The sequence below is a fragment of the Emys orbicularis genome, chromosome 13 (assembly GCF_028017835.1).
Source record: "Emys orbicularis isolate rEmyOrb1 chromosome 13, rEmyOrb1.hap1, whole genome shotgun sequence".
Lineage (NCBI taxonomy): Eukaryota > Metazoa > Chordata > Testudines > Emydidae > Emys > Emys orbicularis.
Genome location: NC_088695.1, coordinates 47,971,267 through 47,986,681, shown reverse-complemented (window position 1 = coordinate 47,986,681; position 15,415 = coordinate 47,971,267). Strand labels below are relative to the sequence as shown.

The 15,415-nt window shown below is 58.6% G+C and overlaps 1 protein-coding gene across 1 annotated transcript; it reads right to left on the bottom strand.

Annotated features, from left to right (window-relative positions):
- Positions 1 to 178: 178 nt before the first annotated feature.
- Positions 179 to 15,066, bottom strand: FAAP100 (FA core complex associated protein 100). The gene is made up of 9 exons (XM_065415730.1): positions 14,902 to 15,066; positions 12,930 to 13,048; positions 10,695 to 11,659; positions 8,826 to 8,979; positions 7,012 to 7,805; positions 5,046 to 5,182; positions 3,059 to 3,175; positions 1,458 to 1,544; positions 179 to 1,015 (listed from the first exon to the last, which is right to left on the bottom strand). Exons 1-9 carry the CDS (start codon positions 15,064 to 15,066, stop codon positions 890 to 892), a joined length of 2,664 nt encoding a protein of 887 aa, XP_065271802.1. The 3' UTR covers positions 179 to 889.
- Positions 15,067 to 15,415: the final 349 nt, after the last annotated feature.

Here is a 15,415-nt window from a genome sequence, read left to right as displayed (position 1 = left end):
AGCATGCTGCAGGGCGCCAGGTCCCAGCGAAAGGCTGCTCGTGGTGAGTCAACACAAGCACTGCTCGCGTGCTGGGGAACTGCCCCCTGGCCTCTATTGCCAGCACAGCGCTTCGGAGGCAGCTTTAACCAGGGAGAGAGCTCGGCTGCGACGGAAAGGAAAAGAGACGGGCACAAGCTGAGCGGCAAAGGGTCGTTTTCAATGGCACACGACAGATTTACAAACACTGGGACGTGCTGGCTTGCCACAGCACGGCGAGCAGGACGACCCTGCCCCACGGAGACACACGGCAGAGCCTTTTTAGAAATGAAAAGGGGCCCCGCAGGTTGGGGGTGGGAACCCGGTGAGCCCGTCAGGCACCCTGAAAGCGAGACGCTGTAGGGAGGCATAGCCCTTTCTGGAGGAGGGGGGGAGCCAGCCGGAAAGCACCATGCGGATCATTCCCTGCGAAGATCCGAGTGCCCGGCCAGGGAGCCGGCTCCCACCGCTGTGCACAGCAAAGTCACGGCCATTGGCACGAGACAGAAGCTAAACGAGCACGTCGAGTACAACCCCAAACACGCCACCTACTCTGGCTGCCAGCCACACACAACACAGCTCAGCGACACTCCCGCCTCAGCCAGGTACTCTGTGAGGGGTGGGCAGGCGTCTGGAGCCCTGGGAACCCCCCACGCTGCTTAAAACACATCCACAACACACACACACACACAACCCCTGATCTCAGCCTCGGGCTCCCCACTCAGGGTGGGGACTTGCACTGCCTCCCCCCTCCCCAAATCCTCTCCCCAGTCCTGGCTGGGTTAACGAGCATGCCTGGCTCTGCCCAAGCGAGCGCTGCCTGGAGCCCAGCATGGAGCGCGCTGGCCCGTGTCTCAGGCCGGCCCCGTGCTCACAGCAGGATGAGGCTGGGGTTGCGCAGCTGCCTGTAGACGTGCAGGAGCTTTTCCGCCGTGGCACTGGCGTCGTCCCCGAGGCACAGACGGTCCCGCAGGGACTGCACGTCCTTTAGCAGCATCTGCCCGGCAGAGAGGAGAGGGGTTAGGAAGCTGGATCCGCTGCTGCCTGCCAGGCCCTGGCCCCTCCGCACAGGCGTCCTGCAGCCACACCAGGGCCCAGCTGCAAATGTCGGGGCAAGAGAGCCCCCCGGCCTCCTGGCTGCCAGGAGCTAAGCACTCAACGGGACCACGCCGCGCTGGGCCTGGAAGCCTCTGCCAGTCTAGTGTGTCAGCCTCTGCAGGGTCTGGCTTTGCTGTCCACGAGCAAGGAGCCCCGCCTGCGTGGGCCCACGGCAGGGCTCCGGTCAGTGCCTGGGCTCGGAGTTTCACGTCCCGCAGTTCGGGAGAGGGGCGTTCTGCCCCCCTCCCCCCCCCCCCCCCCCCGCGGTTACACAGACGCACTCGCCCAATGCGCAGATTACCCCCCGCCCGCTCCACGCACCACCCGGGAACGCTGCCTACCTCGTGATTGGCTTGGATCTGGCACAGATACTGCATGCGGAGGTCAGGGGGACCGGAGCCCTGGGCCGCCTGCTCCAGCACCAGAGTCTGCTTCAGAACAGAGAACGTGGCATTAGAGGGAGCTGTTTTCATGGAGCACTCGAGGCTGCCCCAGCCAACGCTTGCCGAGGGGGGGAGCCTCGCTAGGCCAGACACCTCGGGCATGGCTACGGCACTGGCTGGAGTTCGGCCAGGCCTGATACTGCTCCTGCTCCTGTCTTGTTGGGACTCTGCCTGCCCAGGGCTGGCCTGCTGTTCCTAGCAGCCACTCCCAGCGCCGCACCATTTGAAACACTCCCCCGCCCACCCAGCCTACGTTTGAACGCATTGCAGCACCGACTCCCACTCCCGTTTCTGCTTCAGCCTCCAGGCTTTCCAGGCCTCAGCACTCCCCACTGATGGACCCCTCTGGCACCCTGCTCCGCCCACAGGGGCTGGGTATTTCTCGCGGCCTAGACTGGCATGCAGGATCCTCGGGCACAGGACAGTCCGTGGCACACTCTGCAGGTGCCCTGCTCTGCTGCAGCCACACCCTCGTTCCCCACGGTCCCCCTTAGCCGGGGCTGCACTGCTCCGCACCACGCTAGGAACTGACTGTCTGGTGCATCTTGTGCAAGGAAGCTGGCTCGCCGGGTGGCTACAGGTGCCCTGCTCCATTTAGTCACTGCCCTTAGCACGGCCCACTCTTGTTTCAGGCTGCTACAGCCTCCAATGGCTTCTAGCGTGGTCTGCGGCGATGGGGAGCGTGTTAGCCAGGGCCAGCCCAGTCACGCATTCCCCCGCTAGTGCCCCGCTGATTTCAAGCTGCACTGTACAGTTCAGCCACAGGGTGGTGCCAAGGAGAGCCCATGGAAAGCAACTGCTCCAACCCAAACTGCATTGGGGCCCCTCTGAACCCAGGGCTAAGGTAGCTCTGCCTTTGCGCATGCTCGGCCCCTACACAGCCCTGGTTCCGCTGGCTGGTCACGGCCTGCAGGCAGCGCAGTTCCTTGGCCCTACAGCCCTGGCAGGAGGAGCAGCTGCTGCACTGTGGGCAAGGAGAGGCCACGCACAGCAGCTTATGCAGCAATGCCAGCGGCAAGCAGCAGGCTGGAGTCCGTTCTGGGGCCATGCTGGTGGGGAAAGCGCCAGGTGTCCCATCCCAGCAGGCTTGGGGCCTGGGATTACCATGTAATAGCCGTGCAGCCACGGGAAGGACTGCTGGCTGGACAGCGCAGCGCCATTCACGCTGCCCACTGGGAGCAGCTGGAGGGAGCACATCCTGGGTGCAACCAGCACAGGCAAGGAAGGGTAGGACGAGCCCAAGCGATGAGGGTCAGAAGCAGCAGCTCCAGAGAGCCGAAGGGCTGGGAGACACCAAACCCCTCTGACTGGTACGACCCGGGGACCCCAACTTAGCTCAGAACCAGGCCAATGGAGTGACAGAGGCAAAGCTCACTCCCAGCTAAACGACCCCCAAAATAAAGGCGGCTCAAACAACCCCCAGTGCAGGCTGCAATAGGGGCGGCTCCTAGCTGCTGCAAGCATGAGCCCCCTCTCTGTCTGGGGCGTGGGATCGGCACCTGGATGCGCCGGATCACGGCTTGATGCACTCTGCACATCTCTGCCAGAGAAGGGCTCTGGATCAGGATCTCCACGGCCTGGATCGGGCCCGCTGGGCAGAGATTGTTCACGGCCACCTGCAAGAGAGAGGAGATCCTCACTGCAAACATTGCCAAGCCAGAGGGGTTGTCTGCGCAGAGGGCGGGGGCAGACCCCGGGGGTACCCCCTCGGCCATACAGCACAGCTGTGGATGGAGGAGGGTTAGATGCGGATCCCAACAGCCAGAGAGATCTGTGCTCTAGAGGCAGCAGCATGGGGCATTCATTCCTTGCCCCTCCCCGTCCATCGCTCATCTGCACTAGGAACACCTCCAGGCTCGCGGCAGCAGAAGAGGGGGACGATTCCCCCAGCCAGGCTGCCCTGGCCCAACCAACAACCTTAGAAGTAAAAGGTCATTTGGTCTCCTGAACCGAGACTACACTGGGGCCTAGATCAGTGCAGACTCATGGCATTTGCCTGGAAGCAGCGTGGAGCCCAGCAGTGGCAGTACGGCAGGAGGACAGCAGGCTCCAGCCTTGCCCGGCAGCATACTGAGGATTCGATGGCCATTCCCCAACGGATTTAATCCGGGAGGCTTAGCCTGAGCAGAATTAACGCTGGCACTAATCACATTGGCAATATTAACGCTCTCATGCATGAAGCAACCTGAACCAGGTCATTGCCAGCATACGGCCAGCTGGGGCTCTCTCGCCGGAGGGTTAACCGGCCGTGGCAGGAGAGCCGGTTTGCAATTAGTCTTTTTCTTTTGCACTTAAAGAGGGATTTTCGCATTAAGGGAAAAGCCGAAGCAGATCAGACCTAAACCAGCATCCAGCCACATTTCCCCTCACTTTGCAGAATTAGCAAAACACAGCGAGCCGGATGAGCAGTTAAAACCAGAGCTTTGCTGCTTCCCAGCCCCATGGATCCGGCAGCCAAGTCGTGATGCCGAATCAGGGCCATCACTGCCAAGTGATGGCAACTCAGCAGGACCGGGAAGGAACAGCTGGGCTGAGCAGGAGAGAAGTCCTTATTCACACCAGTATTGGCAACAGCAGCCAGACTGGGGAGGGGAAGCGCCGGGGGAGGCATTGAGAAGCAGCCCTCCCAGAGCCGCTGGCTCCGTTCACATTCTAGCTTGGTGCCTGTCTGAACTCCTCAGACACAAAGGGATGCAGCCTTGGACCAGGCTGGGAGTGATTGTCAGCCCCACAGGCAGAAAGGAGGTTGTGGATTTTAAGGCATCGCACTGGGGCCTGGACAGTGCCCTGCTCTGCCATGCACCTGCGTAAGCTTGGCCAAGGCGCCCACCTACCTGGCAGGGCTGGGCAGCGCTGGCACCACAGGGACGAGGGCCAGATAAGGCCACTGGCAGATTTGACCCATGGCTGAACAGACACAGAGAGAGCAGGGCCGGGACAATCCCGTGGACAAGGGGCTGTGTCCCCTTCGGGTCTGAGAAGTGAGGAACTCAGCTGACCCATGGCCACCCCCCAGTCCCATAGGCAGCAGGGGGACAGCACAAGCCTTTGAAGAACCCGGGGGGCAAACGAGGGGGAAACAGCCAGGTGGGCTTTCAACCATTAGCACGGCAGATCCCCAAACCCGGCAATGCAGCCAGGTCCATGCGGCTTTTCACTGACCCCCCCCGGAGTGCAGCCCCTTGACGCCCATGGGCTTGGGCACCCGGTCCCAGGGGACGTTACCAAAGGGGGTAGCATGGCGTTTGTGAGAAGGGGTCAGCGCTGGGGAGCTGAGCCTGGGCTTTGTCAAGCCCTGAGCGATGAAGGGACCTAGACCCTTCCTTCCCTCCCCACCGCAGTGGTTCCCTCTGGGCCTCCACAGGCAGAGCCCGGCCCCCAGCTTGCCATTGGCTGGTCCCTTGCCCCAGGACCCTGGGGCAGAAGCCGGCTCTTCAGGGGGATGGGTCGGGGGCTGTTTCCCTGCAGAGCTAACCCATTCCTTGCCTCTCGGACGAGCAGCTGCACCTCGCCTCCACGTGGGGCCAGGCCCCGCACTGCCGACACATCCCGGCTCCTCAGCGCCGCGGCCGCAGTGTTCTCCGCCAGCAGCCACTGCAGAGCGGCGCAGCAGAGCGGGGCTCCTGGGGGAAAAGGTGAGAAAGCAGAGCCCGTCAGGTGGCTGCACACGCTCCCCTTCGCAGCAGCAGCCGGGGTCTCTCCAAGCACGAGCCCGGCACCTCCCCCGCTAAGCGAGCCCACTCGGAGAGGAACGCTGCCTCAGAGCGGGACTCCCCCGGGCACCCCACCACGCTCCTGTGGCATGAGGGAGGGCGGCCACACATGCCACACGACAGGCGGGGGTCAAGGCCTCCATGAAACAGCCCCCAACCAGTGCCACAGGACGCCCATAGGAGCAAAGGAGACAGCAAGTCTGGGCCCTTGCGGCCGCTCCTTTCTGCCAGAGGCAGATCCTTCCCATCCGCTCTCCCCGGGGAAGGGGATCCACGGACACAAAGGAGCTGCTGTGAGGGCTGATTCTGTGTGGCCCCAGGACGCTCGCTCTGTTAGACACTTCCCCTCCCGCAGCCGAGTGCTGCCCTGTGGTTATGGGTTTCCACTGCCCCGTGGGAGACCCCAAGGTCTGATTTCTCTCCCTGGGCTCTTGCGCGGCACAGGGAGGGTATGCTACAGAGGCAGCGCCTCCTGGGGAGAGGAGAAGAGGGAGGTGACTGTGGTGCCAGCGTGCCAGCCACAGGAGTATGGTGGGGTTAACTCCACCCCAGGCCGATTTTCATTTTTCTGAGATCAGCGTTCGGCTCTGGCTAACGGCGCCACCGGAGCGAATGCTCCACGAACTGGCACGACGGACGGACCCTGCTCAGGAAGCCAGAGGGAGAGGCGCGTTGGCAAAGCTGTGCAGGCGAGGTCTGCATCACACCTGGACACACACTGTGCAGTTCCTTCACCCTCACCCATGTTGAAACCCACTCCGTTCGGACACAGCTCTAGCTTACTCCAATGGTGCCTTCACCCCACCTCGCACAGCCACTTCGAGAGACTAATACAAAGGAGAGGGTGAGTCCTGGCATTGCCAACAGCCCAGCAGGAGACAGACTGCCTGCTCTTCCCCAGGCAGAGGGGTGGCGATCCCACGGACTGGCCAAGAAGAGATGCCACCCCACTACAGCAGGCCTGGATGGGCTCCAGTAGGGGCAGCAGGAATGGAATTCCAGCCCCTGGTTTCCGGACTGGTGGGGCTAGTCCCTGTCCAGGGGTGTCTGTCGGGACTGACCACGTTCCTAGCCCTAGCCTCACAGCTCGGAGCGGCAGACATGGGCCAAGAGCGTTTACACACACACGCTCCTTGGCCCAGTATGTGGCTGTGGCTCCTTCTGCCCAGAGAGGCCAGTCCCCACACGAAGGTTAGACCCCTAGGGAACGGCTCTCTCCTGCCAGATCGCGCAGCGGTGGCAGTGCTGCACAAGGGAATGCTATGTCACAAGCTCACGATCCCGGGGGTCATGCCCAGGCAGGGGAGGGGGCACAAAATCCTGGTTTATGAGAGTCGAAAATTAGCACAAAGGATCAGCAGCGCCAGGCAGCCGGCCTGGGTCTGGGCTTCTCGCTGCAGACACAGCTGGGACAGAGACCGACTCGGGCAACCCTCATTTGATCACTTCAGCTGATCCGCACAGACGGTATTTGAATATTTGAACACCCAGGCAGGCCAGCCACGTAGCTCCCACAAGCCTCAACGTTCATTATCCGTGGCCAAGCAGCCCCCCAAACAGCCCTGGAAACAAGACAAATCAAAGAGCCTCTGAGCGTCCGAAGGGAAAGACTTCTGGCAAGCGATCACAGAGCCCAGCCCTGCACAGGGGGAACCACTGCAGCAAATCCACCCCAGGACAACGCTGCCTGGACAGAAACATGCACTATGACTGGCCAACCGCCCAGGAGAATTACCAACCTTCACAGAAGCTCTTCAATGCATTTTTCAGCAGCTCCGATGACACCTTGATAGAAGCCACTGATGGGGGTAGATACTCATCTCCTAGGGCGTCCGGTGCCTTGGGAAGCAGCTGGTTGCTGACTTCCACGCTGCTGGGGTCAGACTGCACCCTGGATACTTTCAGGAAGGTCTCCACTGGGTCTGACAGGGTGGCGATGGAAGGAGGGGCTCCAGGCACTGTGCTGTCATCCAGACGAAGGCACTGCAAGATGTCGATGGTGCATTTGCTCAGGGGCAGGCAGATCCCTTCTTTGTCTGGGGAAAGGCCAGGAGAGTCATCAGGAAGCAGGTCGTCCAGTGACTCATAGGAGTCCGACGCACTGTCCAGAATCTCTCGCAGGCTGTAGAAGAGAGCACAGGAGACGGTCAGAGGCAGCTCCAACTTGGTGCCTTCGGCTGAGCCAAGCGGCAGCGTCACCTCCCTCTTGCTCCCAGGGAGGAGCTGGTCGATTGGAAAGGTGAACGTGGTGGCCGAATCAACAGCGTCTTCGTCGAAGGCACAGGAGCTCGTGAACAGCTGAACGCAGAGGGTCCAGCCTTGCTCCAAGCTGCATTCGCTCGAGTTCTCCAACACGCAGGTGATGGCCCAGGTATCTCGAAGCAGCAGGCGGCTCCAGCTGGCGGTAACAGTGCAAGTGACGGGCTTCCGGCCATCTTGGTTGGACAGTAAGGCAGCACTCACATTCAGCACCTGGTTCAGGCTCGTCAGCGCTCGGTTCTTCTGGTCCACGGCCTTTTTCAGGAAAGAAACTCTGTGGGGAGCAGGGGGAGAAGAGAGCTCACTTCCCACAGAGGTAACGACTTTGGGACATAAAGCTAACGAATCAGAAATGTAGCCAGGCGAGGTGGCCAAAGGCTAGCACACAAGGCTAGCACACACCCAGGGCAAGTGGCACTCTCACTCAGGTGGAGAAGCCAAACTTCCATGGATCATTTCATGAGCCCTTCTAAACTCCCCCAGATATCACTGCTCTGGAACTTCAACAGCCGAGAGCGCTGGACAGGCTGAGTGCCCCCTGTCATCCCCAGAACCCTCCTGGGACCTGGCCAGCCACAGCATTGCTGCTCACAAGGATTTGGTGCCCCAACTGCCCCCTTTCACATGTGACACCAGATCAGCCTGGGCCCGTTCAGTTAACGCAATGCTAGCCAATCGGGGAGGCTATGTGATCCCACTCCCAGCTGCTTCCCCAGGAAGGCTCCTGATTTCAGCCGTGGCTACAAGAGACAGCGGTACAAAAAACTGTGGCGGCTACAAAAGCAGCTCACAACAAAGGCAGGTACCTGGAGCTCTAGGAAACACACGCACAAACCCCAAGGAGAGAGACTGGTTTAAAATAAGACACAGATGAACGTTCAGGCCTAAGGCACACATCTGCCCTGCACGGGATCCCCAAATGGGCATCCACTTTGGGATGCTTGGGAGTCACGGGCATCTTGCCCTCCCACCTTCTGTTGCAGAGGCTGTAAACACCATGCCATTCTCGGCATACAAGAGCTCTCTGGTTTGAAGGGAAAAGGGCAGCGGGCAGCACTAGCTGCAAACAAGGCTTTTATTATCCCATGGGGCTGGGGGCTTCTTCCCAGGCTGTCTCGACTCCGAATCACTCAGGAAAGGCAAATGTTTGAGCACAGCAGCCAACTAATAAAAGCACTTTACAGCTAACCTCTGAGCCGGGAGCTGATGCAGGAGAATCTAGTTCACCTCCAATAAAACCAAGGAGTTTACAAGCTAACAGCCCACTCACACCCATTAGCACGCTGCCCTTTACCTCTCCGAGACGTTGCCTATCCCAGACAGCAGTTCCTTTATCCTTTGGCCAGCTTTTTCTGGGGTCAGCCTGACGGGATGAGCGTCATCAGGACTGCATAAGTCACAGCTCATCAGTCGGCCTTTAGCAGAGAGAGCCAGCAGCTCCGAGTCACCTGGAGAGGGGGACACGCAGAGAGAACCAGGTTAGCCGTCAGCAAACAGACTAGGACATCACACACAGCTCCCCAATGCCTACGTTATTCATTCTGGCTGGGCCCTGCACCCAGCCCTGAGAGAGAGGAGCCATTCCCCCTGAAGATTGCAGGGACAACTGGGGCCCACAGACTGTACCCGCCTCAGCAAGCCGGCTGGGAGGGGAAGCTGTGGTGTGAGGAGGCAAACGCCTTTTGCAGATAGGGCTGTGGGTGTAACTCTGCCGAGGAGTGTCTGATTAGTCCCTACATAACGAGACATTCCTTTCCAGGAGCAGTTTGGGGACTGGGGAGTTACTGCTCCAATCATAATGCCATTACTGCAGGCTCACCTCTCGCCCCCCCACACCCATCCAGGGCCACCCCAAAATACCAGGTGTCCTACAACAGGAATTTGGAGAGAACTGTAGACACAGACTGCGAATGACTGTCGACGGGCTACAACGGGAAACCAAATACACAAAACGTTACACAGCGTGCCCACAAAGAGTGCCCCCCGAGCCACCAGCCCCCTGCAGGCGGTTCCCGCAGAGCAGGTTCCTGCAGGCGGGATGCACTCACTCCGCTCCTGCCCCTTCCCTCACTCGCTCTGTTACCAGGGACACACGCATGGGAAGTGGCTCCATGCTGCCCACTGCTCCTTCCCTGCCCCAGTGACTTCAGGAGCCGGGCGGCGCCACAGGATGACGACAGCTGCAAAATAAGCAGCTGCGAGGATGCAAAGAGTCTGTTTCCATGCAGGTGCCCTCTGTGATCAGGAGACACGCTCAGGCTCTGCGTACAACCAACCACTGCTGGTGCAGGCTGCTCCCCGAGTTCTGCAGAGGTGCCAGCAGCGCCCCGCCTCGCCCCACTTGTTCATGCTCTGGACGTTTGCTTTGGCAAATGCCTCCTTACTCTCTTGCCAATTCTTTAGTGCCCAAGTGTTCACAAAGCCACCAGCTTATGGGGCTCAGGTAAGAGCTAACAGGGCTCCCTAGCTCCTTCTCTGCCCCCATCTCTATGCATGGCAGAGAGCAATGGGAACAGGAGCACTTTGGACTGTCCCCAGAATGCTGCCCAGGCCTGGGTCTACCAAAGCACCCCACTTTGAGAAGGCAACACCCCTGCTTCCCCAGCCCTCACTGGGAAGCAATGCACAGACCCAGAGCTGTCAGGCAGAAGAAGGAAAGGAGCTTACGGACTCTGAACGGCTGTGTCTGGAGCTCTTCACTGCGGAGCCCTTTGTCCAGCCAGCCGCGGTGTTTGTAAATTGCCTTTTGGGAAGCTTTTCGCTTAGGTCGATTTGGACTTGCCCCCAGCGCCACTCCACGCAGGATCCTACCTCTGACTCAGACACAGCAGCCCCAGGTCCTCTTTATAGAGAGCACAACCCCTCCGACCGTGACCACACCGCCTACTGCTCCAAGGTGGGAGAGACACCCACACAAGGGACACCACAAAGACAGCCACACGGGGAGTTGATCTCTGAACACACATGACATTTCCTCTCCCATCCAATTCCTGGCTCGGCATGCTTGATGTAAACAACTTACAATAACGAGGGTGAGCCAATGGAAGCTGGACCTTTAACGAGGAATGGTGGAGAGGTAGAAACGGGAATACGCAGTTAGGATAAAGCTATTCCTGCCCATTTCAGCCCCAAGAATGACAATTTTTTTTACTGCTGGCAGTACCTTCTGAGGCCCGAGAAGACAAGGAAAGCGCCACAACGCTACAGATACTTAAACTGGCTGGAGACAGAACGGGAGGCAGGACGTATGCAGTGTTATCTATGCTCTCGGGGTCGGAAGCGTTGCTGACCCAATCCAGGTCGACTGCGGAGATGTCTGAATGCGTGCTGTAATACATCCGGCTGCCGCCACCACAGGCGGCGCACAGGATGGGCCCTTGCAGGTAGTACTCCCTGACCTCTGGGACCTTGGCCTCTTCTCCCCGCTCTGCCTTCATGGCCACCATCTTGCCGTAGTGCCCGACCACCACAACGCAGTCGCAGCCTGAGTCTCCAAACAGCTGCTGGTCATTGGGATCGTCAGGGGCTTTGTGTTCTGTTCTCAAGGCTCCAATGAAGACAACAGGTTCTTCCAAATGGTGAAGGATCTTCACAGGCGGAACCTGGCCTGCAACCTCACTGCAGGCGTCAACGGCTTCAGAAGAATTGAGGGCCTTCAGCGGCACGCAGCACAGCTGCCCGTCCGGGAAACCACAGAGAATCATGGGAGAGTCGAGCATGGCAGCGTCTATGCCAAAGAGCAGGCTGAAGAGGGGCTCCTCCAGCGTGAACCCCCCCGAGCACCACAGACCCTCCCCGGGCCCGGCTGTGCCTGGTGCGGACGCACAGCACAAGACAGGAAGGAAGTGCGAGGACAGCGCGTCCCCGTCGTCTCCGGTTTGGTCGCAGGTGGAGAACCCCACTTGGCTGATCTGCCGACATGGCTGGCTCTCCTGATCGGGGTCCAGGAGCACGTGGAGTTTCATCCACCACTGGCCCTGAGCCTGGGAGAGGGTGACGAGAACGTCGTTCAGCAGCGTGAAGGTGCACAGCGTGACGTCTGGGACGATGCAGGCATCGGCGTCTACAGGGAAGACGCTGGAAGGGCAAGCGTCCTCTTTGCCATCGCCATCAGTCTGCTTCATTAACCTTCAAGCAAACAAGGAAAAGCTTTTAGTCAAGCCACAGGGCAAAGCCAGCGCTTCCTTAGCTCGCCTCTCACCCCCGCGCTTACAGACAAGCTTACAAAAGGAGCATCTGCTTCAAGGAACCGCATTGGGTGCAGTGATCTGGAGAGAGCAGGAAGAGCCAGTGCTCCAGAGGGGCGTGTGGTTTGGAACACCTTAACCCTTTCAGTAACTTCTGGGTGCATGAGGCCGTGATGGAGAGCACCTGACCCTGCCATCCCACTCCTCTGCTATCCCCCAACACCAGTGGCTGTTGGGTGTGTGCATGCTGAAAGGATGAAGCACAGGTGCCAGACACAAGGCTGTCTGCATGGGCGGTACCGGTCTAGTCACACAGCCTCGGGACTTTAGCGTCTAATCAATCACACAAACTGCGAACCGGCTAACCTAAGGGGAACCAAGAGCTTGTGCTTCGAGCTGACCCCTGGTGGGGTCAGATAGATTTTCCCCTTCTCCCAACATGTAGCACTGCACAGGGGGCTAGGAGCACGGCTGGGCTGCCTCTGAAGCCCCAAGAATCAGTCAATGCAAGATGCAACTCACCACTCTCAACGGACTGGCGGTCTGACCTGTGGATGAGATTTGCTGCCGGGACAGTGCAAAACCAGCCTGGGAGCCGAGCCTTTTATGTTTTTTTAATGGATTTTAACAAACAGGCCTTGAAGCAAGCAAACACCCACACACCAGGAGGACAGCCCCATTGGGAGGGCCAAAACTCTGCCCCATCAGCTCCCCTAGGATCATGGGGAGGGGGGCACCCCCACCACTTATCATGAGTAAATAAGGCATTGACAGTGACTAGACATCTGCCAGTGCCGCTACCCTGCCCTCTGGAGGACTCCTCCAACAGACAGCCTAGCATGGTGGAGAGCACACTGCATGGGCAGGGCACCGCGAGACACTCTGCTGCCAGGGGTTTGGTTCTTTTAGGGTGACTCAGAAGAGCAGGTGTTTCCCCTCTGAAATGTAAACCCTGCTGCAGTTCCTTCAGGGCATGGTAACCACACAACAGTTGGAGGCAAACAGGAGGAATGTGTAGATGGTCATATGGAAATCTTGGGGTCGGGAATGCTTGGAGACCACCATCCTTCAGGGTAACCCCGAGACTCCAGCCAGGTCTCGCTGCAGAGCGCCGGAAGCATGTGCCATTAAACCACCTGCTACCCTCGTTAGGACTTTAATGAGCACAGACAAACTTCATTGTCCCTGCCAGGCTGCATCCCAAGTCTCACCTGCTCTGCTGGTCCAGGGATACACAGTAAATGCCGTTTCCGGCACACAGGATGTAGAGCTGCCTACGAAGGGGGAGGAGTTCCACGTGCCAAACTTGATCGGGAAACCTATAGATGGCCTAGATATCAAAAAGGGAAAGAGAACGTCAGTTTCATGCAGTTTCAAGGACGGAGGCTGGAGGAAAGGTTGCTCCTGGTTTTGACGCAGGCTCCCAGCTGCCCCTGCAAGAACTCACCACCAGGACACAACTTATCAGAGCAGCACCAAACAGAAACAAAAGGCATTGGGGCCACCTAGCCAATGCCAGCTATCACCATCCCGCCTCCCCTTACGCAGCCACAGGTCCAGCACCACCGCTGCAGTGTGTGAAGACAAGACCCGCGAAACATCAACAGAACTATGTTTTGGGACAAGTGGTGCTATAGGATTGAAAGAGTGGCGTGTACACACACACACACACACACACACACACACACACAATTTCAAAGCAAACATTCAGTGTTTTATGCTAGCTGAGGATGGAAAAAAGAAAAATTCAAAACCCAGAGACGACCTACTTCCTTGAGAAAGAAAAAGACATGTAGGAGGCTAATCCTGGCATCTCACTGATGGCTTCCTTAGAAATGATAAAAAGAATAAATTAAAAACGATGACATGTCTAACTCGGTGCTAAGGCTGCTGCTTATCACAGCAAAGAAAAGGGAAAAATCCATGGCGCACAAAACTCAAACATCGTCATCTTGTTGAAAAAAGGAAAAAAATCTTTCAATCATTGAATTAAATGGTTTGTCCCAGGAAATGAGGGAAAAGGTCAAAGAGCACCCTTGATTCGCCAATGAAAAGGTTATTTGAAGCCATACTAATATTTCACTGATAGTTTGAAACCCAAACTCTGCTAACTGGACATACATGGAGCTAGACTTGTGAAAACTGATGGAGGAAGCCAGGTGGCTAGTCACTGGTGGCAGGAACTACGCCCAAGATTTTCAAACCTGCTCCTAAGCCAGTGGCCTAATGTCACAAGTGCTGAGAACCCAGAGGTGCCCGATGACTTTGACGGGCACTCTGTAGTTCTGAAAATCAGTCCACTAAGGACTTCGGAGCCAAGCTTTAGGCAACCACAAGGGCAAACCTTGCCCTTGATATGGAAAAGATTCTAGAAGCTACAGAAAGTCACTGACGTTTCAGCCATGCCCCCCAGGAACGGAGGACATGTCTACATGAGTGCTCCCTGTGTGGCAAACGGGGGCGCAAGTCAACAGTGCCCCAGCCTGCCCACACCGTTCAGCTGTGCGGATCCTGCTCCTTGTGACGCAGTAGGGAGCGGGGTGGATTGACCTGGGAATGTCGTTTAGATTTACTGGGGCTGTCTGCATGGGGGATGGGACAGCAGGGGATGACTTTAGGTGAGGGACGGTACCTGAGCCTGTAACCTGAGCCAGGAAGGGGATGGGGAATCGACATCTTTGCCCGGGAAACTGGACAAAGGGAGAGGGGGAGAGAGCCTGCTGGAGGGGTTTTTGGTTTCAGTTTGGGGCTGGCTGGGAAGAGGCAGGGAACCCCAAGTCTGGGGTCTAAGATCCTTGCCCCCCCAGAGGGACCTGGCTGAGGGGTCCTGGTTGTACCTACAAGCCCTGCTTGGGACTGTGTTCCTGTCGTCTAATAAACCTTCTGTTTTACTGGCTGGCTGAGAGTCCCGGTGAATCGCAGGAAGTGGGGGGGGGGTGCAGGGCCCTGACTCCCCCACACTCCGTGACACTCCTACACACTAAAAGTCCCTTAGTGCGCACTGACATACTCGTACTGTGGTTTTCCCTTCTCTCAATGTGAGCCCGTCACTTCTAACCTCAGGCTTTAGCCCCTCTCCAGGGGCCTGTTTTGGCTGCAGAGTTACCCCAGGCGTGGGCACCTGGGCTAGCCCAGCCTGGGGGAGAGTGGCTACCTCACACCACGGCCCATCGCTGCGCTCACCTTCAGCACCTTCCCTTCCTGGTCATACACATAGACGAACTCGCTGCCGTTGGAGAGGTAGATCTCGTTCTCGTGGCACAGCACTCGGGGCTTGCCCGCAGCCAGCCCCCCGACCGGGCAGCAGAACCCAGCCAGGTAATCGACTCTGTGGCCCACGTGCGCCATCCTCCTGCCGGATGGGCACCCGGTGCCAACCTGGGGGGAAGGAACGGAGATGGTTATCGGAAGGGGGGAGCCTGACAGAACCCATCCCAGAGCCCCATTTGGGGGGGGGGGGGAAGAGCACAGAACTGTTACAAGGGGTGCTGGGTTCTTGCTGGGGGGAGGGAGGCAATGCCCACCCACCCCCACGCTGCAGGGGGCCACCCCAATGCAACCCCCCCAGGGGCCCCAGCTGCCAATGCGCAAAAACCCCATAAAGGAGACGCCGCCCCTGGGAACTGTCCCAGCTTGGGGGGGGGGGGGGGGAGAGATCTGTGGGCCCGCAGCCCCCCAACCTCCTTTCTCCTCCCCC

Excerpts from the sequence above, each read along its gene's own strand:
- FAAP100 (XM_065415730.1), bottom strand. The coding sequence starts at position 15,066 with ATGGCGCACGTGGGCCACAGAGTCGATTACCTGGCTGGGTTCTGCTGC. Across the intron at positions 8,980-10,694 it reads GTCTTCTCGGGCCTCAGAAG|GTGACTCGGAGCTGCTGGCT; the intron begins GTACTGCCAGCA and ends CCCCCTCTCCAG. Across the intron at positions 7,806-8,825 it reads ATAGGCAACGTCTCGGAGAG|AGTTTCTTTCCTGAAAAAGG; the intron begins GTAAAGGGCAGC and ends TGCTCCCCACAG.